At 36.5% G+C, this 24,118-nt stretch overlaps 2 protein-coding genes, 1 long non-coding RNA gene and 1 pseudogene across 3 annotated transcripts; 1 reads left to right on the top strand and 3 right to left on the bottom strand.

The window, feature by feature from the left end:
- Window positions 1–1,406: 1,406 nt before the first annotated feature.
- LOC126747320 (uncharacterized) lies at window positions 1,407–5,504 on the bottom strand (annotated as a pseudogene).
- A 22-nt stretch (window positions 5,505–5,526) lies between these two features.
- Window positions 5,527–8,771, top strand: LOC126747321 (uncharacterized). The gene is made up of 2 exons (XR_007664156.1): window positions 5,527–6,158; window positions 8,659–8,771. It is a non-coding gene; the product is annotated as an uncharacterized LOC126747321 (long non-coding RNA).
- A 628-nt stretch (window positions 8,772–9,399) lies between these two features.
- On the bottom strand, window positions 9,400–13,649 carry LOC126747168 (uncharacterized). Its single transcript, XM_050455671.1, has 7 exons — window positions 13,483–13,649; window positions 13,220–13,422; window positions 11,925–12,156; window positions 11,264–11,503; window positions 9,996–10,195; window positions 9,607–9,750; window positions 9,400–9,556 (listed from the first exon to the last, which is right to left on the bottom strand). The coding sequence occupies exons 1-7, from the start codon at window positions 13,487–13,489 to the stop codon at window positions 9,467–9,469; spliced, it is 1,116 nt and encodes a 371-aa protein (XP_050311628.1). The 5' UTR covers window positions 13,490–13,649; the 3' UTR covers window positions 9,400–9,466.
- Window positions 13,650–18,335: 4,686 nt separating this feature from the next.
- On the bottom strand, window positions 18,336–23,431 carry LOC126747508 (kinesin-like protein Klp68D). The gene is given in 7 exon segments (XM_050456196.1): window positions 18,336–18,574; window positions 18,631–18,881; window positions 20,061–20,280; window positions 20,348–20,571; window positions 20,621–21,310; window positions 22,891–23,222; window positions 23,286–23,431. Coding segments are annotated over 7 exon segments (1,812 nt in total). The 5' UTR covers window positions 23,293–23,431; the 3' UTR covers window positions 18,336–18,486.
- Between the last annotated feature and the right edge of the window lie 687 nt (window positions 23,432–24,118).

Below are 24,118 nucleotides of genomic sequence, written 5' to 3'. Positions count from 1 at the left end.
ATTAGGGAAATCCATGTACTAGAAACTTTATTATCCAGCTTTTTGTCAAGGCATGTCTAGTGTTTACTCAGGAACACTAGTAACAACTTATTTCTTGGGTAAATTTTTATATAACTCAACGTCTTGTGTTCATATCGGCTTGTTTTTTATTTTAAAAATTAACTTTGAGGTTTCTGTAGATTATAGAGCAAAAATTAGGTAAATCCATGTACTAGAAACTTTATTATCCAACTTTTTGTCAAGGCATGTCTAGTGTTGACTTAAACAAATCAGTACTCTTGAGTAACTTTGTACATAAATCAAGTTCTGGTGCTCATATCGGCCTGTTTTTTATTTTAAAAATTATCTTGGAGTGTTACCTTGCTTATATAGAAAAAAAATATAGAAATCCTTTACTAGAAACTTTATTATCCAACTTTTTGTCAAGGCATGCCTAGTGTTTACTCAGGAAAACCAGTAACCACTTATTTCTTGGGTAACTTTTCATATAACTCCACTTCTAGTGGTCAAATCTGCTGGATTTTCATCTTAAAAATTTCCTTGGAATGTTTTCTGGCTTATTTCTACAGAATCCATGCAGTAGAATTTTTTTTACCCAACTTCTTGGATGACATGTCTAGTGTCTACTTAAGCAAACCGGTAACTTGGTAGATAACTGCATTTTTAGTGCTCATATCGGCTAGTTTTTCATTTTAAAAGTTACATTGAGGTGTTTTCTTGCTTACGTAGAAGAGATTATGGAAATCCATGCACTAGAAATTTTTCTATGCAACTTCTTGAACGCCATTTCAAGTATTGACTAGAACAAACCAGTACTCTTGGGTAATTTTGTACGTAATTCCACTTCTAGTGTTCATATCGGCTTGATTTTCATTTTAAAAGTTATCTTGCAGTATTTCGATGATTGCGTAGAAAAAATTAGAGCAATCCATGCACTAGAAATTTTTTTATCCAACTTCTTGAATTCCATGTCTAGTGTTTACTTAAAGAAACCAGTGCTCTAGGGTAACTGGGTACATAACACTACTTCTAGTGCTCATATCTGTCTAATTTTCATCTTAAAAGTTTCCTTGTAATGTTTTCTGGCTTATTTCTGCAGGATCCATAAAATCCATGCACTAGAATTTATTTTATTCAACTTCTTGAATTCCATATCTAGTATTGACTTAAATACACCAGTAGTCTTGGATAACTTGGTACAAAACTATATTTTTAATGCTCATATCCGCTTGATTTTCATTTTAAAATTTCCCTTGGAGTGTTCTGTTGCTTTTATAGAAAAAATTAGGAAAATCCATTTACTGGATTTTTTTTATTTAAACATTTGAATGCCACGTCTAGTATTGACTTAAGCACACCAGTAAATAAAAAAAAATCTGCAGGGTGACTTTCTTAACAAAAAGACATTTTACTAATAAAAAGGGTCTATTGTACTAATCTACGCTACAATTCACCAATTAAAATGGTACGATACAAATTATATTGCAAAAAAATAATAATCCTACATAAATCACAATATAACATAATTAGTCTTTACATTCTGCCTCGCACAGGGGCAATAACCACCTATAAAGGGACATTTAACATACGATTACCCTACGAACATTTACAGAGTATTCTGTTAAAATCCTTATTTTAAAAGTTTACACAGTGAGCGTCCGAATTTTGAGCTAAAACCAAAAAATGTTTGGGAGATATGTTTCGAAATCCGACTACGTTTGGCACAAAGTGTCTGTTTAAGTGAGTAACGGAACAAACCGGCCCTAATACTATCATAGGAATCTCCTTATATACATTGAGCTACTCAACGTGAAATTTTTAATTAAATGTGTAAATTTCAGTCTAATTACTTAATTTAATGACTAAATTAATATCGAGTTGCACTGGTACGCTACCAGTAAGAAGTAGCTTTAACGGTCTTTTTACGCTATTCTAACGCCAGATACCGCATAAACATTTATGCCGCACCTCCGTCACTTATCACCTAAGAAATAAATACTAATTTGAGAGAGAGAAAAAAATGAGACTTCTTAGCAAAACTACACGCGATCCACCGGTCATCCCTTCTCCTCGGGAATTATGATCGAAACCGACTTCCTGGGACCCTCCCGGTGCACCGGCACCGTCTCGAACTGCGATCCGATCACCAATTTCTCGCAATCCGGCACGTTGATCATGTTTTGAGATCTGAAAGGGGGCAAATCAGTGCAAATTTTTGCCATTTTCGAACTGTCTCACCTGTCATCACCCGTAGGGGGCGGCGACGGAGTCCTAGACAAAGGAAAACTGGCCACCTCCCGACCCCCCAGCGTCAACGACCTTATCGAGCCGAAAGCCTGCTCCACCGGAGGCTGCTGAGTGGCCACAGTCACGGCCACACCACTGAAATAAAAAAAATAAATTAATAAAGTAAAGAAACAATTAAGAAAGTTACACAAGAAAATTGAGAAATATAACAAATGCTTAATAAAGCCCTTAAAAAAAGGTGAAGTAAATGGTCGTAAAGCGACGCTTTCGGTTGGACACCAAGAAGAAAAGAGTTACTTACGCTGGGGGTCCAGTGCTGACCAAAAAGGGCAGCGGGGTGGGGCACTGGCTGTGGGGCGAGCTGCTCGCGATTGAGCTGCGCGTGCTGGAAATCTGGCTGTGGGGACACTGGGGGGGCCCCACGGCGATCGCTCCCGGGCCCCTTTTGCGGGGCCAGCACAGGGTGCACCTGTTGTTCCTATCGAAGATATCTGAAACAAATCGAACGAATTTGAGAACGTGTTAAAGGGAAACGAGAGGGGAAGGTTTACCCAAAGTTTTCGAGCTTAATTCGGGGCTGAGTGGGTAGAAATCTCCGTGCAAGGGACAATGGAACCCAACGGTTTGCTCCCTGCGACGGGCCCTTCTGGTTAAGACGCATAAAACGCAGCTGGCGACCAGCATGAGGAACCCGATGACCATGCAGGCGGGCCCCAAAATGCGCGAGTTGCCCGTGAAAGCGATCCGTTCGGCATAATGGTCCGGTTCCTCGTCCTCGCCTGGGCCTCGGTACGAGGCAGCTGAGGCAAACATTTGAAATAAATTAATATTATTGGGCATGGGGTGAGGGTGGTGACGAACGAACCTGTTAGGACGCAGCCGACCAGTAAGAACAAAAAACCGAATATCGGCAAGATGATTTGACAGTTGGCGGCGACCACCACCCCGGCCACCATTAGACCGCCCTCGATTTTTTCTACCCGGAGGCGGGAAATCGGCGAGGGGCAGAAGAGTGTGCGACGTCTCGACGCACCCCCGTCGACTTTCAGTCGTTCGGTTACCTCGTTAGGCCTGGAATAGGATTATTTTTTTTTAAATAACACTTAAATTAATAGAAATTGGTCCTAAAAAACTTGTAATATTCCAGAGAGGAAGGAACATAGCAAGGACGGTAAGGGTTTTATAAGGGGTCGTTTCAAAAACATATTCAAGGTTTTTCGAACTGGGAATACTAAGGAATAGACCAACGAGAAGTCTTGGAAGGGTCACTACAGAGGAACAGGATCGATTTGTACCTCAAATACCAAGAAGGAATCCTTCAATATCTTATATCCAGAGCATCAAATGCAACTTTTGCAAGCTACATGTGTTAGTGTTTCTGTCAAAACTACTAGAAGAAGATAAAACAAAACTGACCGTTGATATTGCTGTTTGCATAAAAATTAGCAGGTATTAAATATTCTGATCTGATGACCGGTGAATTCAAATTTTAAGAGGTAGAGGTATATAAGCTAGACTCCGTGCTACTGAAGTTAAGGAGGTACTGTAACGGAATTATGATTGGTCAAAGGACTGCTTCAATTCTCATTAGACAAACCCTGACAGGTCAAAAGTATGTCGATTTAGTCTTGAAACCTGTACTCAGGATCTGGAGAGCAGGTTTTGACAATGTTCTATTTATTTATGCACATATTAGCAGAGTTGCAAAATGTTTCTTAGAACGCGAAGATGTTGCTGTTTTAGTGGCCTTCTTGCTCACCGGATCTTAATCCTATGGAGTACTTATAGGATAAGATCAAAAGAAAGATTAGAGCTGGTCAAAATAACCCTGGTAACACAGAACAACTTATACAGGCGGCTTTAGAGCAACGGGCAAATATTCTCCAAGGATTAAAATTCAAAACATTTTATTTGCCTATAAAAAATACAATTCTCTTCTTAGCGGTTTTTTGTTTCAGTTGATAACATCACCGCATATTTGTCGAAACTTTCATTATTTATTACATTAGTAATAAACAATGTAAAATCGCCTCTTAATAATGTAAAGTAATTATTTACTAATAATATGATGCCTTTTGCACTATTATTTAGATTCGACAAATGTAACGGGTAACGCCAATGGTTTATTGCTTCTTTTATGGCTATCTTTAGGAAATGGACTTTAGGTATTATATTTTTGACCTGAACTTTACCGCTACTTAATATTCCAGGAAAATTACTCTGAGAATTATATACTGTTAAAAGAAACAATATTAAACGTAACCAAACATAAAAATCTCTTCTCTGGTCTCTTTTTACTGTAGGTCGTTATTGCTATAAAGGATTATTAGCATTTATACTCACTTTTTCAGATCTATGGTACTATAGCTTCCACTTATACAGCTTATGTTCTTTCATGTAAACGCTAATGGCAATTTTAATCGCTTTATTTACGATGAGAATTTATTGCGGTAATCGCAATGAATGCCGCGCTCCTAATTTATGGTGGGCGATAAAAATTGCATATAAACATGGAACTGATTATAATTTATTATTATTAAAGCGATTACAACTCTTCTATTGTACTTGGGGGACCTTGAACGATGTTTTGCGAAAAAAATAATCGATATTTTGATGCTCTAAAGTTATTAGTGGATCAATAGATTTGAGGATTATTTTTAAAAGCGTCCATCAGAAAACTTGCTTAGAAATTCCTGGCGCCTACACCCACATTCCAGCAAAAAAGAATGAATGAATAATCTATTAAATAGAGAGGGATATTTTTAGTCCATAACGCACGAATATTCATAATTCCAAAATTAGTTACAGAATAATGATGTTTTTTTTTTGTCAGGCTTCCAAGGGGTCCCTCATTAATTATAATATAATAAGTCTATACTGATGACGCATTTAAATGAAAAAAAAACTACATTTTCTCATTAGTACGCCAATTAAGGTTCATTAATTCAATTTTCGTGCAGACAATGAGCCATAATTAATTAACTCGAGAATTTCCTCAGGCCGAAAATTGAGAAGAATCTCTCTCAATACGTACCATTGGTGTTTCACCTCGGCCCCACTTTGCTCGCCACTACTTTTATTGTAACTTGAGTAAACCGACATAAAAGTCATAATTTCCCAACACAAAAGGTGCACAACCTTCGGCACCGTTAATTACCCCGAAATCCGTTTTATTTTCGATACAATTTTAACGGTTTGGACCGCACGACAGCCGCAACTGTACTGCTTGTATTATATTATTAGATTATTCGATTTAGACCCGAGTTGCGGCTGGTACGGTAATAGTTGGACCGCGGAGAAAACACCGCAACACCGTTAATTCGTGGTGGTGATTGTCCGATGAAAGACAAGAAGAAGAGGAAGAAAGTAACGGCCTTGGTGAGAGATAAAGAACATCTCAGTTTGGGCATCTGTTTTCTCTTTTATGCTTGATTTGTTTGTTTGTTGAATAAGGGCAATTCATTTCACTCTCTTTTTGGCACTCATCTTAGGAGGAATATTGGATTTCTTCCAGACAATTGGTGCCTGCATTTTTTTTTCTCATCTCATTCTTTTGTGACAATTTTTTTCCTGTATTAAAACAGACTTATTAGACTGCCAAGTCAATACCCATGACTTTCCCTAATGCAACTCATAATCCTAAAATAGACCAATATTGCAACTATTATTAAATAGACTAATAATGTAAATAAAGTTGGCTGCCCTCCAGCCAGTTGAGCAATCGACTGCAACTATTGCTTATTCAAAAATATGGAGAAATTTTGGTTTACCCTTGAAGAATTTTTGGAAATCTTCGAATTCAATAAGATAATGTATCTGTTTGTGTTGGTAAAGGGTGTAAAGCTGGTCATGGATGATTTGTGAGGTTCTCTTAGGATTTTTTTTGGATGAAATGGAAACTGTCAAAAAACGTAAGCACTCAATGAAGAAGAAATTTCAAAAAAATTTGTTGTGCCTCTAATATTCATTTTAGGAAAATGTGTTATAAGGGTTTTTTGTTTCTATTTTAACGCTCTACCTGCTGATAATTTTTAATTTTCATTTTTTGAAATTTTTAATTTTTCAAAATTTTTGGGGTCTAAAATTGGCTGATTTCAGCAAATCTTTTATAGCTCCTTTATTAAGCATTTTAGGCAAAAAGACTATTCTAGCTTTTTTGTGGACACCTTTGAGTAGAACCACTTGCAAAAATAAAAACATTTTTTCTCCTCGTAGTTTTCAGTTTTTTCAAAATTTTCCGAAAACGGTAATAGTTATTAAGTCGAAATATTTTGCAAATTGCAGCTTTCATTAAGCCCAACAACTTTTGTTTAAACTATTTTTCTCTCAGATTAATAGTTTTTCCAAAAAAAAATGAAAACCACTTTTAAGCAAAATTTCAAAGGGGTACCCCTGGGCATTTTTTGGTCAAAATTGATTTTTTTTAATTTTCAAGTTTGAGCTTTTCAAAGTGTTTTGGATTAATTTTAACACATTTTCCTCTCTTGAAAAATTTACTGGTGAAATTTTTTTTCTGAATTAGAGCCCATTTTGTGAAAAATTACCCCTAATTTTCCAAAAAAAAATTGTAGTGCCTTTGATATGCATTTAAGGAAAATATGTTATAAGGGTTTTTTGTTGCTATTTTAATGCCCTACCTGCTGATAATTTTTAATTTTCAATTTTTGAAATTTTAAATTTTTCAAAATTTTTGAGGTCCAAAATGGGCTGATTTCAGCAAATCCCCTATAACTACTTTATTACGCATTTTAGGAGAAAAAGGTATTTTACCTTTTTTTTGGACACCCTTAAGTAGAACCACTTGCAAAAATAAAAACATTTTTTTTCCTCGTAGTTTTCGTGGAAATTGCGAAAATATGAAAATCAGTTTTTTCAAAATTTCCCGAAAACGGTAATAGTTATTAAGTAGAAATATTTTGCAAATTGCAACTTTCATTAAGCCTGACAACTTTTATTTAAACTATTTTTCTCTCGGATCAATAGTTTTTCCAAAAAAAAATGAAAACCACTTTTAAGCAAAATTTCAAAGGGGTACCCCTGGACATTTTTTGGTCAAAATTGATTTTTTTTAATTTTCAAGTTTGAGCTTTTCAAAGTGTTTTGGATTAATTTTAACACATTTTCCTCCCTTGAAAAATTTACTGGTGAAATTTTTTTTCTGAATTAGGGCTAATTTTGTAAAAAAAAGCTCCAAAATTTTCAAAAAAAAATTATAGTGCCTTTAGTATCTATTTTAGAAAAATGTGTCATAAGGATTTTTTGTTTCTATTTTAACGCCCTACCTTCTGATAGTTTTTAATTTTCAATTTTTGAATTTTTAAATTTTTTATAATTTTTGGGGTCCAAAAATGGGCTGATTTCAGCAAATCTCTTATAGCTCCTTTATTAAGCATTTTAGGAGAAAAAAGTATTCTAGCTTTTTTGTGGACACCTTTGCGTAGAACCACTTGCAAAAATAAAAACATTTTTTTTCCTCGTAGTTTTCGTGAAAATAGGGAAAATATGAAAATCAGTTTTTCCTAAATTTCCCGAAAACGGTCATTATTAAAAAGTCGAAGTGTTTTGCAAATTGCAGCTCTTATTAGACCCAACAACTTTTGTTTAAAGCGTTTTTCTCTCAGATCAATAGTTTTTCCAAAAAAAAATAAAAACCACTTTTAAGCAAAATTTCAAAGGGGTACCCCTGGGCATTTTTTGGTCAAAATTGATTTTTTTTAATTTTCAAGTTTGAGCTTTTCAAAGTGTTTTGGATTAATTTTAACACATTTTCCTCCCTTGAAAAATTTACTGGTGAAATTTTTTTTCTGAATTAGAGCCCATTTTGTAAAAAAAAGCTCCAAAATTTTCAAAAAAAAGTTATAGTGCCTTTAGTATCTATTTTAGAAAAATGTGTCATAAGGATTTTTTGTTTCTATTTTAATGCCCTACCTGCTGATAATTTCTAATTTTCATTTTTTGAAATTTTAAATTTTTCAAAATTTTTGGGGTCCAAAATGGGCTGATTTCAGCAAATCTCTTATAGCTCCTTTATTAAGCATTTTAGGAGAAAATGGTATTCTAGCTTTTTTTTCGACTCCTTTGAGTAGAACCACTTGCAAAAATAAAAACTTTTTATTCTCGTAGTTTTCGTGAAAATTGAAAAAATATGAAAATCCGTTTTTCCTAAATTTCCCGGAAACCGTTAAAGCTAAACAAACAAAATATTTTGCAAAATGTAGCTCTCATTAATCCCCACATCTTTTGCTTAAAGCATTTTTCTCTTAGACAAGTAGATTTAAAAAAAAAAAATTAAAACCACTTTAAAAAAAAAATCAAGTACCCACACCCCCTTTTGTGAAAAATGGTACATAATTTTTTTGAAATTCTAAAATTCCACCCTGCACTCATAATTTAAAACCATTTTTATTGCAGAATGATGGAAGAATAAATTAGCACACGCCATAACTGCAATAATAGTACTAAATAAATAAAATTGTACAAAAATAAAACTTACATGAATAAACTCTGAGATGCTTGTAACTGAATGCAGTGTTTCAGTGCCCTGAAAACCAGAGGTTAATGACCTTTACCCCATAAGGCATATTGAGACCTCCATCGTGAAATGTGGGCCTCCTTTGGTCCTTCGAGGCCTAAAAAGGAAGCCTTTTTTACTGTATTAGGGGTTTAAATGGTAATAATGCAGATTTTATTCATACAAACCTGAATTTTTATTAGAAAACAATTGTTTTTTAGCACAGAAAGGCCTCAGTTAGCTTGTAATATATAAAAATTGGTGGATTCTTGGAGGCATCCTCAAAAACCACTTACACACACGAAAAAAGTCGTCTTTTGGACATTTCTTTGTTGATTCTTTCAAAATTTTTGATCAATGTTGAATGAATAATTTACAAAAGTGAAACTCCCCTTGAAAATGTACCAGAATTTGTACAAGCCAGCCTCATACCGCATACGTTTCTTAGTTTCACTATAGCACATGAATGTACTAGCTCCAGTACATTTGTACTGGACCAGCCTCTTAACATTTGGCTTGTTCGAGACAAACGCGTTTGACAGTGACGCATGTACAGCTGGTATTTCACTTAAGGGTAAAGTCTCACTCACAGACGGTTGCTTTCAGCTTGCAGCAACCCCAAGGGATTTAAAAAACACCCCTTCACCTTTAACAACTTTATTGATACTCAAAAATTAAATAAAATACGCTTTTTATATAAAAAAATACTTAATTTCTCAATACGAGGATTTCGTAACTGTCGTGTCCGACCTCCCTTCCATCGAAGGGTATATAGCAGACCCCGTGGCTCGGATGGACCTAAAATGTTTCAAGTTAATCCTTCATTGAGGGTTTATATGGAGAAGTACCTTTCCAACGGTGCATGCCCCATCGTGATGCACCCTTCCCACGTAAAGGGTCTCTCCGTCGGAGGTTTTTCCACCCTCGACAGCCCCTGGGGGCACGTGACCTCCGGATGTCGGAACCCAGTCGAACCTCTGTTCACATAACACCTGGAAAAGAAACTGGTGAAGTCTTCTTCCTCTAATTAAGCATCTTCGGGGAGCGTAGTACAATGCAACCTAAGCCTGTTAATCTTATAAGATAAGGCATGCAAACATATTTATTTGCTCGATATATTACACATAAGCTGATAACCTGAATCATTTTCCTGCTAAAAATAGGCGGATGACAATGATTAATCCCTCCCAATAAGATGTTTGATGAATTTATTGAGGAAATTTGACATAAAACTCACTTGATACTGTCCCTTGGCGTGTTCAGCCCCTCCGTAAGCCACGTAGGCGACTTGTTTGTCGGGAATCACTTTGGCGGGGATCCAGTCGCCCTCGTGGTAAGCCCTCCCGACGAAAATCGGCGACCCATCGATGTCGTGACCCCCCTGGAGGGCTGTGGAGGGTACTCCTCCGCGTGCGAACGTGTCCACCCAGTAATACGCTAAAATGACGACAAATATTGACTCAAGCAGGGACGATTTAAAGTCGCGGGGTTCGAAAATGCTTAAGAACCGAGTGTCGCGCAGCCGGATCACGCAGCAAGGTGCGCACACCGCATTTTCGAACCCTCCGCCCACGCCATGCATGCGCCCGAATGTTCTTAGTGTGCCCAGTTTTTGTGTAGTAAAGTGTGTTTTGATAGGAAAAGTGTGGTGGTAGTGTACTGAGTGGCGATGAGGTGGCAAAGCAGTGCATGCAAGACAAGAATCTACGTGATCTGCTGACTTCAACTGCTTGGAAGAATGATAAATTGGTTTGAATCGCCTGGAAGAAATGAAAAATTACGCCCATTGACTTGGCAGCTGATGAAAACGACTTCAACAGCCTAACCTAACGAGAAATCGGCTTCAATTGTCTGGAAGAAATAAAAATTACTTCCAGTGCCTCGGCAGCTGATGAAAACGGACCTGGACGACTGAGAAATCGGCTTCAATTGCTCGAAAAAATTAAAAACTGGCTTCAACTGCCTGGAAGAAACGAAAAATTACTCCCATTGTTTTGGCAGCTGATGAAAACGACTTCAACTGCCTAAACTAACGAGAAATCAGCTTCAATTGCCTGGAAGAAATAAACATTACTTCCAGTGCCTCGGCAGCTGATAAAAACGAACCTGGACGACTGACAAATCGGCCTCAATTGCTCGGAAAAATGAAAAACTGGATTCAACTGTCTGGAAGAGAAAAAAATTACTGCCATTGTCTTGACAGCTGAAAAAAACGACTTTAACTGCCTGGACGAGCAAGAAATCGGCTTCAATTGCTCGGAAAATAGAAAAACTTGCTTCAACTACTTCGAAGGTGTGCAATAATGACTTTCAAGCCTAAAAATGTTGAAAACAGACTGCTGAAAATCGACTGCCTGACAGAACGAAAATCCAGCGATAGTTCTGCGGCTCGTCTAGTTCGCAGTACGACCTAAACCCATAAAACATCTCATTCCTCTATATTAAGGCGATAATCCCAAGCACACACCCTCAGTACCATTTTATACCCCAAAAACTCTTACTTACGTCTTATACCTCCCTTATTTGGTGGTCCAAAACGGTTGGGCTGACCTCTACAGGAGCAAGACGTACACTGTGCAGGAGGAGGAGGAGGAGGAGTAGGACGTTGGGGTGAAAAACCGATATTGGGAGGATAGCAACATGCGGGACGGATCCGGTGTACGTTAGGGTTGCTCTGGTGGTTGTAGCAACCACATTGGGGAGGTTTTTTGCTATAGATTGAAGAGTACGACGGTGGTGGCCTGTCTGGAGAGATGGGGGGGTGGATTCGCATTTAATTTTCACCGTTTGTTCAACGAATATAATGAAATTAAAAAAACTTACCAGCCATTTTATTGAACGGAATCACAATAAACGCCTCCTAGACTGATGTGCGCTTTTCAATTTAACAAACGTTACCTTATCTCGCTATTTATAGTGACTTTATCTTATCGCTTCAAATAACAATATTCGTGGTATATGATGAATATGCCATAAAACATTACATATATCAATTAGCTATTTTTAGTAAAAAATTCTTAAGCGAAAACCTCAAACCTCAGAGGGATCTAAAGTTAGACCTGAGACCACTTTTCTTAGGATGAATCAATGAAGAAAAATACAATGCTACGCAAGAAGAAATTTAATAAAAAATACACAAAAGTACAAACAAACTTATAATAAACCTAAGGCCTGAGCACGAGGATCTCGTACTCCTTGTGACCGACCTCTTTACCGTTGAAGGGGATGTAAAGGGTCCTGTGGCTAGGGTGTACCTTGCCCACGGTGTGGGAACCGTTATGGTGGGTCCTGCCGATGTACAAATTTTCCCCATCGGAAGTCCTGCCTCCGATTACGGCATGTTCGGGTACGTGACCTCCTGCTGATGGCACCCAGTCGAACTGTTGCTCACAAAGAACCTGGAAATTACAGTGGTGACAGTGAGACAATGAGTTAAGGGTCATTTTAGGAGGATAGGGTAAAAAAATGTGAGTGAGGAGGAAAGGAATCGTGTCAGAGCTCCTTGGTTCTTGGTCTGATTGACGTGAAAGAAAAGGAGGAGGTATTTTTTAATTAAAAGCTAAACAATTATCTTCGAATGCCTGACGAAATCAAGAACTGGCTTTAATTGCCTTGGCAACTAGAGAATATAGCTGCAACTGTTTAGGAGAAATGCAAAATCACGTCCACTACTTTGGCAACCAAAGAATATGGCCTCAACTACCTGGAAGAAATCCAAAATTACTTTCACTGCCCTGGCAACTGTGGAAAATAGCCTTAACTGCCTGTAAGAGACACGAAATTACTTCCACTGTCTTGGCAACTGAAGAATATGGCCTCAACTGCCTGGATAATTGAATAGTTGTCCTTGAATAACAGTCTAGACGAATGAAAACATAGTTTCAACTGCCTGGAAGAAGTACCTGCTGTTTTCCGGCATTCGGGAACCATCCGGTCAGTCGCCTAGATCTGAAGGTGCGACAAGGATAGAGCGAGCGGCGGGCATGCCTCGAGACATCTAGGGACACATGTAAAAAGTTGGCGAACGTTCAGGAACAGTGGTCTACCTAATATATAAGGAGCCCACGCCGCTAGGAGTTTAATTTAAGTTATAGGAGTTTAGTTTAAGTTATGAATATTGGCGCGACTTTTAAATTGAAATATCTACAGTGCAAATAAATGTTAAAAAGGAGTTTTAAGTTATTGAGCATAGTATGTAGCGTGTGTACTAATTATGACGTAAGTGTGTAACAAATTAGTTGACTTTTTTTGTGAAAATGTCCTGACTTGCCTGGAAGAGACATAAAATTACTTTTATTGCCTTGGCAACTGGAGAAAATTGCTTCAACTGCCTGGAAAATCAAACCATTATCCCCAACAGCCTGGACATGACCACCAAAATTGACTGATTCCAGCAACGTTTTGGTCATTATCTGATCACCCTCAAGCCTTCAGCGAAATCCTTACTACTAGATTGCTTACCTGGAAATTATCGAGAGCGATTTCCTTTCCGTTGTATGGCACGTAAGCGACGTGTTTCGAAGGGATGACTTTAGCTGGGATCCAGTCCCCTTCGTAAAATCCCCTTCCAACGAAAATTGGGGCGCCATCGATGTCGGTACCACCACGTAGGGCTGTTGATGGTACGTGGCCGTGACGAGCCTTGGTGTCTACCCAGTAGTACGCTATAAACCATTATATTATTAAAATAATTTTATATAAATAAATAAAAATAAATCACTTACCTGCCATATTGTGGAAGTAATCACTGTTAGAAATGAATTAATGGTTCACGAACAGTGGCTTTCGACTTTTATGCGTTTTTCGCTTGTGGAGTACGTGTCCTTTTATCTTATCAAACTTGATCTTCGTGTTGGAAAATACTGACAATCGATTCGGTCATGGTGTTTGTTTAGTACTTCAACCTGAACATTTTCTAGTGATTCACTATAGTAGTAATAGCAAGAAATCATTTATATTAAAATCCGAACGTTTTCGTTTCAAGAAGAACGCTTCCTGGAAGAAAACAGACAAGGGGCAGTGTTTTTTTATTTCTTTCAGGCAGTTGAAGCCATTTAAATCACTTGTTGCAATTTCTAGAAGAAAATTATGAGACTATTACAGGATTATTGCATCTTTGGCTATAAATGCCTGGAAGATAAACATTATCGCTTCAATTTCCTGGACAGAGAATCATGCATTAAACCACTTCCAGATTCTCCATCTTGAAAAAGGGATAAACAGACCAACAGAAGGAGGATAAATAATCCCTTAAAATATCAAATAATTCGTTTAGAATCATTCAAATTTCAAACATATTCAATGCAATAAAAAACCCATTAAGTGCCCCCCTGTTTTGTTGTTTTGATGATATAAGATCTGAAAATATTATTTAAGTACCTTTCCCAGAAATCTTCGATATTCGCTATTTTTAATCTGGCCTTATCAGGCTCATTAAACCTTGGACCCTTGAGAGTCTAATTAAAAATACAGATATTAGGCCCTGAGGAGAAAAACTTCCGTGAAAACGTTATTTAAATCAGTCACCCATCACATTTATCGATCTAATTTGACGGGCAAGTTTATCCTAAATTAAATACGGTAAACTAATAGTGTCAACAGAATCTTTTGGAACCTGGTAATCTTATCATTCCTCGTGAGATAAGATTTTTTTGTTCAATTTACTCAAGACTTGTTTGTGGCAATGTTTAGCAAATATTGCGAACGTTATTTGGCTTTTGCAAGTGGATTTGGGTGCGGAGAACAATCATTCCTGGCCACAGTATTTCCGTAAGGGCATCATCCGCTTAATTCCTTGATTTAGCGGGAGGTTTTGCGGGAGTTGTGATTGAAGGAATCTTCCAGGTTGTCCTTGCTTGCAAGAGTCAAAAATTCCCCTCTATTTGCTTGTAAAACTGACGTCACATGCTTGGGAGAAATGAAAAACTACTTTGAGGAGCAAAAAAATGACTTCAACTGCCTTTAAGAAATACAAAATTACTTGCATTGTTCAGACAACTGAAGAAACTAGCTTCAACAGCCTGGATAATTGAAGAAACCGGCTTCAACTGCCTGGACGAATTAATTAATTATCCTAAACAACCTGGACGAATGAAAACATGACTTCGTTACCCTGGAAAATAAAACCATTGTCCCCAAATAGCCTGGACAAAATGAGAAACCCCTTCAATGTCCACCAGCATTTTACTCATTCCAGCAACGTTTGACCAGCATGTGTCAGACACTGTAAAATAAAAATACATGGAAATGTTAGTAAGGCAAGACCTGAAAAACATTCTCAACAACAATGACGATAACCTACCCCTGAAATTACACGCACACATCTCCTCTGCACTCCAAAGACACTTGAAGCCTGTACAGAATGACCCCAGTTTAAAATCGAATAATTTATGCAAGAAGAAATATCTTTTTCATATTAAATAGGTTATTTGAGAAAGTTTGGAGGCAAGGTATGTAACGTGATCTGCCCAGGTTAAGCCAGGATCGAGATGAACCCCTAGCCATTTTACATCGGGAGAGCGGGTTTCACATGGCGAAGTGAGAAGTTTAGGTTCTGGGTCTTTGAGTGGTTGAGGCCAAGTTTGTTTGTAAAGAACCAATTCTGTATTTCTATCCGATTATCAGTAACAAGGTCTTGTATGTTTTCAAAAGCATGGATTGCCACAGTAGTTAGTCAAGTCATTTTTAAGACATTCGAACTATTTCCTTATCTTTTTCAAGCATTTGAAGACATTTTTTAAGCAATTTAGACCATTTTCTTATTTTTTCTAGGCCTTCGAAGTAATTTTTCAGACAGTCAGACTCGATTTTTCATTTTTCCAAGGAAATTTGTAAATAAAAAGTTAAAAGTGCAGAGATTTTCCAGAAAATTTGTCGTTTTTTGAGAAGTGATAAATTCTTATCAAAATTCATTCATATCTAGTAGGATGTCCTTGAAAAGTTTCCTAATTTTCCAAAGAAACTCAGCTGGAGTTTCCAAACTTGGACAAGGGCGTGCGATCAGATATCAGAGTTTTCAAAATATTTTCGATCAGTTTTGAGATATCGCCAAGTTTGTCCAGGCTTTCTACGCTATTTCGTTAAAAAAGAAATTAAATTATTCTATACAGTGACTTTAACATGTTTCCTAGTTTAGATCGTTGATATTAATAAGGAACAGTAGTGGGCCCAAAATTGAGCCTGGTGGGACCCCATGTTTGATTTTTAGAGTTTTAAAAATTTACCCATCATAGAAAACATATGAATGTCCACTATCAGATAATTATGAATTGACACAGGTTAACAGGACAGAAATGATAAAGGGCTAGTTTTCGTAGTAGTATTTCAAAAGAAGCACAATCAACGGCTTTTTTAAAGTAGCAGAAAAAGGCTCAACTGCCTGGACGAGATAAAAAACTACTGGGATCAACAGAAAATGGCTGTAGCTCCTTTGGAACATTTCTGAAGAAGACAACCAACTCCAAAGGGAGTTAGGGTCGTAAAATAAAACAAAACTGATACTTAATAAACGTAACGTAAAGTTGACCAGAGCGTGTTAACTTTAGTAAATTTCTGTTTACAAAAGGGAAAAAATTTCGGCATTTCAAAAAAATTGACACGGGATTTACATGTCTAGGTTTTAGGGTAGGATTAATGAAAACCGTTTTTTTTGCAGAAAATAATTACCTGAGAAGAAATGCTTTTTAAGAAAAATTATAGGTGATCTATAGTTTCTGTATCAATACTTTTCTCACATAACCTTATAAGGTTTTCAAGTACAACGTAAAAAACCATATTTTATTTCTCGAAAGCAAGGCGAATCGCTAGGAAAATTGCAGTAGTTGTGCCATTTTTTATCGCAAATAAGTGGAAATTCAGTTTTTTTAAGATAAGTCATTGAATCTTGAAAAAATTTCAATTTTTTTGGGTTCTACACAACTTTTCATCATCTAGGTTCAAAAATACAGTTTTTAAATTAAAACTATCGGTATATCAACCGAGCAAATTTCGGCATTTAAGATTAACAAGGGATTAACATATCTAGTCTTTACACCTCAAAATATGGGGAAAAATGTTTTGTTTTTACACTAATTTTTAACCTATTATGTACATTTATTTCTAAGCAGTTCATATTTTACCATTCTATCCTGACACTTGTTGATTTTAACTTTTCTATGTAAATACAAATGTATTATAGCATTAATATATGAATTTCAATTTGAAATAACTCCCTGGAACATTTCTGAAGGAACTTTGGGTCTTAAATATTGATTTATCCAAGGCATTTGATTGTGTGGATCATGGAATACTGCTGTCTAAGCTCAATAATTATGGCTTTAGAGGTGCGGCATTGCAATGGCTGGAATCCTATCTATCTAATCGTACCCAAAGACTTACAGTATTTGGATGTTTAGACGATTCCAGATCCCTTAAAACTGGAGTACCTCAGGGTTCAGTGTTAGGACCACTATTATTTTTGCTCTATGTAAATGATTTGGGTTCATTAAAACTGCAGGGCAAAGTGGTTCAGTTTGCTGATGATACCACCAATTTATGGAATCATAGAGATTCTGATAGTCTTAGAGCCCAGGTTTTTAAGGATCTTAAGATTTTATCGGAGTGGTGTGCTGCAAACCGGCTTGTATTTAATGTGGGCAAAACCTTTATTATGGGATTTAAGTGTGACACGTTCAGGGCCTTATGTTTAGTGAAAACTCCCCCTTGCAAAACAAAGAAAGCTGTAAGTTCCTTGGTATTACCGTTGATGGTCGCCTTCGCTTTGAAGATCATATCCTAAATCTTGCATCCAAATTATCCTCTGGATGCTTTGCAGTAAGAATGGCGGGGCATGTGCTGGGAGGCGTAGTTGTACTTTTCTCTTATTAAGTCCCATCTTCGTTATGGCTTGCCTTTTTGGGGTTTAAGCAACAAGGGATTATTAAACATAATTTTTGTGATTCAAAAAAAGGCAGTTAGATACCTAGTTTCCGATTAACCTCTCTTTATATCTCAAAAAATCCTAACCCTTTTTTCTCTTTTTATCTTAGAAACTTATTCTTATTCATAAATGTCCTAAACCTCCCTCCAACACTGGTCATATGACTCGCCAGGTTAACGATTTTCCCTTACCAATCCTTACATCCTCCCTCATATACCTTAGCAAAACAATTTACAACCATGTTCCTCTATGTATCAGACAAATTTTAGAAGTTAAGAAATTCAAAAAGAAATTAAAATCACTTTATTATCCAGGGCATATTGCGCCTTGACGATTTATTTAATGATACCTTTTGACCTGTGCTCTGACATCATTTTAGTATTTTAGTTTTGTTTCCTATTAAATAATTTAATTTACTTCTTCTAAATTCTGTTTTATAGACAGCTTTACTTATTTTTTAATCAAATTTATCAAAAAGATGCTTTTTTTTCAATCTGTTTTGTTATAATGCATTTTGGTAATGTGTGTAAATTTTATGGTAAAGTGTTAAAATAAAACAAAACTGATACTTAATAAACGTGGCCTTTAATCACAGGAACGACATAAATCTCATACAAGTTGACTAGAGCGTGTTGCGTTGACTTAAAAGAAGCACTCGTATAATAAAAATAAAATATAATAAGAGATCATAATACGTACTGTACAACCCTGCTAATAAATTAAAATAAAATGCTGTATAAAAAACCGAAAGTAACAACTACTATCACAATAAATAAATAAATAAACAAATAGTACTCGATATCGTGGAAACTTAAGCCTGTTTCAGTGGGTAGGGCGATTTCGCGGAGCGAGGCGGTACCGCTTTCGTGGTAACGATTGCGGGGGTTTGCTGAGCGTTTCTAATTAAAAAACAAAAAACATGAAAATCCCAATTTAAAAAAAAAATAAAACTTACTTTAAACTGTCCACATCAACGAGAGTTCTGAGGGCGTGTTTGTACTTTCCCTCCTGCTCCAGTTTGGAGGTGGCGTTGCCACGTGACAGTACGGAGTGAGGAGGAAGGCGCACGGTTATGTGACCGTTTTCCATCTCTTTTTTCATGACGTCACTCACGAGCGCCTTGATTTGGGGACAGATGACCGGTGGTTGGTAGTCTTGGGTGGTTCGCAGGGGCATGTCTAGTTTCAGGTCCAGAATGTTTTCACCCTAATGGTAAATAAATTATTTCTTATCCAACAATTTTCTTTAACTAATAAAACCCAACTAGCAAAACTTAAAGCCTTATAAAGTAATTGTTAAGCAATTTGTTAGACTAAAAAACGATAAAAACCGAAGTTCTACTTATTTGCGTTGAAAAATGGCACAACTACTGCAATTTTCATAGGGATACGCCTTGCTTTCGAGAAATAAAATAGGGTTATATAGACGTTTTACTCAAAAATCTTAAGGTTATGTGAGAAAAGTATAGATACAAATTAAATACACCTATAATTTTCTTAAAAAGCATTTTTTTCTCAGACAATTATTTACTGCAAAAAAACGTTATTTATTACCAGATTTACGATTACGATTATTTATTACGATACCCAGGTTCTCCACTACCTTGATATAAATTAAATGCTACAACATTTAATAAATATGGCGATTATCGTAATACAAACGTCATACAGTGACTCTATTCTCACCAGAGATTTATACAATATTAAAGTCTAAACTATAAACATCTGAGAAATCCCTAATAAGTGAAGAATAACTGTGAATTCAGCGTGAAACGTAAATTAATGCAGTATTTAAATTTTCTTCAAAATTCACTGTGTGAACTGTTAGAAGACGAGCCTATTTTAGAGCGGCAAATTATTACAGATTATTTAGACAATAGATTTCCTTAAAGGTGGATTGGAAATACGGGTCCTATTATTGGGTGGCCAGCCCGCTCTCCAGATATGACCCCAATGGATTTTTTTGTCTGGGGTTATTTAAAGGATATTGTTTATTAATGACCATCCAATAATCTTAAGCTCTTCAAGATTATTGGAAATTTGTGAAGTCTGTCAAACAGTTACTACTCCCATGATTACTGCAGCTTACACAAGAAAAATCTTAATCGGCGATATTAAGCTTGGGTGGAAGCTGATGGAGCGTAATTTGAGCATCTAATTAAATAATAGATTAAAATTTTGTAAAACACAAGAGAAACTTGGTATTTTAATTTTTGAAACAGAACAACATTTTAGTTTTAACCTTTTTACGTTTAAAAAGTTCTTACGTTGATGTTGTGAACAACACATGACTTTTTTTATGCAATTCAATTAATAATTTTACAAGGATTCCAAACATACGCTTTATAAAATAATTTCGTTCTTTGCTAGTAGGTAATTCTCTTACCCGATACTTGGACTGGGTTTGGGCCTGTTGTATGGCAAAATCCGATATGGGTCGCTTATAATTGTGAGCGATCGGCCTCTCCGAGGGTAAAATCTTCAGCATTTCCTTCTTGATGATCCAGTTGTCCGCGTCCTCGTCGAACTGGGCCAAGTTTATGATCCGGCTGCGCTCCTCTGAGGGCACGAAATTGTCGATTATCAGGAACGTCTGCCTTAAATTCCTAATTAAATTAAACACAAAAAAAAATAAATAAATAGGGGTTTCTCGAGATAGTCCTGCGGGCTTACATAGCTGCTTCATCGTTAGCGTTCTCGATTTCTTGTCGGTCTTTTAGGTACACCTCGTGGTTGTCTTTGATCTCTTGCCTGACCGATTGCAGCTTGCTGTTGAGCCTTTTTAGCTGGTCCCTTTTGAAGTCCACTTGCTGCTGCAAACTGGCAAACACTTGCTTGAGTTCCGAGCAAGTCTCTTCTTCCAGTTCGATCCGTTGTTGCATCTCCACCTCCCGTTTCTAAACAAATTGAATTATGCACATTTTCAAGATAATCGTCAATTCTGACCTTTCTCTCGGCGATTTCCGCTCGTTGCTGTTCTAGTTTCAGCTCGTTCTCGTTCACACTGTCGACGATATCCTTGCCGCCGTGCACCATCTGCTTCTCCAGGGCCTTCAGCTTCTTGCCCAGCTCGTCCACCTCCATCTTCCCAATTTCCAGTTTTTTCTCCTTTTCGATATACTCTCACGAGATGTGTGAGTCCGAGCACTCCTCCTCGGCCTCCAGTCCCTCACTAAAACCGGCCCCGTTGCTCTTTTCCATGATCATCGCCTTCAGACGCTCGATTTCCGTTTGCAACATTAATAATTTTCCATCTTTGATGTCCTCGTTTTTGATCGGCTTATTTTTGATCGATTTCGCTCTGTAGGCGTAACGTAGGGTGATGATGGTTTCCTCGTAGTTCGTGCTGGCCGGACCGACGTTCGCTATCATGATCGTTTTACTGTTGCCCCCCAAGGAGTCCTGCAGCAACCTGGTGAGTTTCGAGTCCCTGTAGGGGATGTGAGCGGAGTTTTCCGCCAGGGCGTAAATCACGTTACCCAAGGAGGATAACGCCTTGTTGATCTTCGTCGCTTCTTTTAATCGGTCCCCCGTGGCTCCAGTTTTTGACTGACGCTCACTCCCAGCCAGATCCACTAAGTTCAATTTACCTACCTTCATGGACTTTGAATCGCCCTCAACCATTTCAATTATTATCTGGAAAATCATTTTTTTTTATTAGCATTACAATTAAATAAATATATTGACACATATACAAATAAATAACTTCTTAGATTCTCATCACAAATCGGAGCACCAAAACCCCAACTTAATTTTCTTGTTTTACATATCTAAATACTCAATCAGTAATCGGGTTCAATATTGATACCCAGTGTTATTGATAACCACTAGATGCACCATAGTATTAAAATACTGTGTGTGCACCTTTAAACATTAAAGTTAATAGCTTATATAATCAATTGAGGTTAGTTAATAATAATAATCGTTTAAAAATTAAACAAAAATAAAAATAGCACTCAAAAACAAAACAATAAATAAAGTATACCTCTTTTTAGCCATAACTACCCAAGCAATACATGATAATTAAATAAACGTTTATTTTTGGTAATAAACGTTGAGGAATTTAATATTATGCTTATGTTTTATTCACGTTTTACTCGAAAACCTTAAGGTTATGCGAGAAAAGTATAGATACAAAAACTATAGATTTTTTTATCACCTATAATTTACTTAAAAAGCATTTTTTCTCTCAATTATTTTCTGCAAAAAACGTTTTTCATTAATTCTAGTTTAAAACTAGACGATAAACATATATTTAACGATAATATGGGGAGTCTATGATTTCTATGTTTTCATGGGTTATTAGACATTTTACTGTTGTTCTACATTCTTGACCATCAGTGCCTCTTTTTATCACTTGCCCCATTTTTTTTTGGACCCGATGTATTCCACTGAATTAAATTTTTATAGTAAGCAAGCCTTAAGCTCTTTATTAGTTTACTAAGCATATTCCTATATACTCTAAATCAATTTGAAACTACTAAATTATTCCTATTCACTACACATTCTTTCTCTAATTGATACATAAATCTAATTGACCACTAGTGATCCAAGGTTTTAATTTTTGTTTTTTATTTGATATACATTTTACCTCAGAACATTCCTCAATCATATTTTTCAGCAAATTATTACAATTGTTTGTACACACATTTACATCAGACTCTGCCAAAACACCACCCCAACTCCCTTGACAATTTTTCATAATTTAGCACTTGATATGTTTTTTTTTATTACACTCTATTAACGTCTCATTTAACTGTGTATTCATTAGGATGGCGTAGTGGTCCGTCAGATCTGATTCTTGAATTACAGCATTAATGTCATTTAAGAAATTACTCTTCCACTTAACAAAAATATGGTCCTTTGTTTATTTTGCTTACAAAATCATAGCCCTGCATTGGGGTCAGACAGTCATTTTGTAGTTGCTCACTGTTTCTAGGAAGTCGATAATTATAGTTCCACAATCACATATATTCAATTAGGGTCTAAAGTTATTGTTTGTAATATAAATTCTAAATTTCCAACAAATTCCTCTTAACTTGTAGCAAAGGATCTACGATTTTGTTGTTTTTTTGTACTGTAACTTTATTAATGGGTAAGTTGTTTTGCACTAGTACCTGATTAATGATTATTAATACATGTTTGACATCTGTTTAACAGACTATTATTAAAAAAGGCAATGTGTGCAATTATGCTGATAAAACGTAAATATTTACCTGAAAAATAGCATGAGATCTGGAACTGTGCTCGTTCATGTTCGTAGCCCCGGTAGTCCTGTTATGATTCCCGGTTCTCATGGCCTTAAACATGTCTTTGGTCGATTGGCAGGTGTGCGAATGCAAATTGGTCACCACCACCCCTTCCCCGGGTTGCTCGCGTAACTCGTGCGGTTTCGTGCTTTTTATACGCAATAAATCCCTGATTTCCTCCATGTAAATCTCCAAATAACGCACGGAAACCAGGAATTCAACGCCGGTTTTACGGGCGATATGAGCCCAGATTTGTTCGAACGCTCTAGGGATGATCCCCATCGACTCACCCTCCTCGCCTTTATTAAATGATCGAATTAATTACATATTGGGACTTACAATTAAGGGAGGTTGAAGAGTACCTTCCATTGTGTATGTTTTGCCAGTTCCGGTTTGTCCGTAAGCGAAGACGCATCCGTTATAACCCTCTAGCACTGAGGCTACTAGGGGGCGAATGGTTTCGTCGTACAGGGCTTGCTGGGTGGACCTAAAGGGTGGTTACAGTAATTTTTTTAACACGCTTATGTTAATACGCTATGTATGTCACGGAATCTTTGAGCTTAATTTTTACTGGTTTCTAAAAGTCTGATTAATTTGAAACAGATCAAGGACCAATGACAATGGAATAATTTGATAACAGTTTTCCATTAATCTTATTAGGACTACTAGGATTAAAAAATTTTTTTTTAGATTCTCTGTAGGAGAGTCAGAGAGATAGACTCTCAGAGATACTCTGCACAACAGAGACCAAAATGTCTTTAGGGTTTATTATAACTTAAATTATATTTTGATTTTTATTTGAGGTAATTAATTATGATTAATTGTCCAATCTTCTACTACTGCAAGAAAAACTCTTTGTGTTTAAAAATTATGGTCTACTTTTTAGTTCGATTAGCAATAAAATCGTGTTCTTGTATTTTTTTTAAAACTATTATTTATTTTTTATATAGGTCAAACATTATTATTCTGACAGATGTGGGACATGAATTCTCAAATAAAAAGCACTAAGTTATCCCTTTATTTTAAGGACTTTTTGATATGAAACTTGGTATGGGAAAAAAGGGTTTCATAAGGGGTTTAAGGAGGGATTGCCTCAGCTCAATAGGGTTTCTAAAAGGGTATTTTCGCCCTCTTTTTGCAGAAAATTGTTGGTAATTGAGATTTTTTTCAACACAGAAAACTCTCACGAGATGTG

This window comes from Anthonomus grandis, chromosome 19, assembly GCF_022605725.1.
Source record: "Anthonomus grandis grandis chromosome 19, icAntGran1.3, whole genome shotgun sequence".
In the NCBI taxonomy this organism is placed as follows: Eukaryota; Metazoa; Arthropoda; class Insecta; order Coleoptera; family Curculionidae; genus Anthonomus; species Anthonomus grandis.
This window is presented reverse-complemented; position numbering and strand designations above follow the sequence as displayed.

Coding starts and splice junctions, on each gene's coding strand:
- LOC126747168 (XM_050455671.1), bottom strand. Junction 11,504..11,924: donor GATCCTCGTGCTCAGGCCTT/AGGTTTATTATA, acceptor CCATCTCTCCAG/ACAGGCCACCACCGTCGTAC. Junction 9,557..9,606: donor GGGCATGCACCGTTGGAAAG/GTACTTCTCCAT, acceptor GAAACATTTTAG/GTCCATCCGAGCCACGGGGT.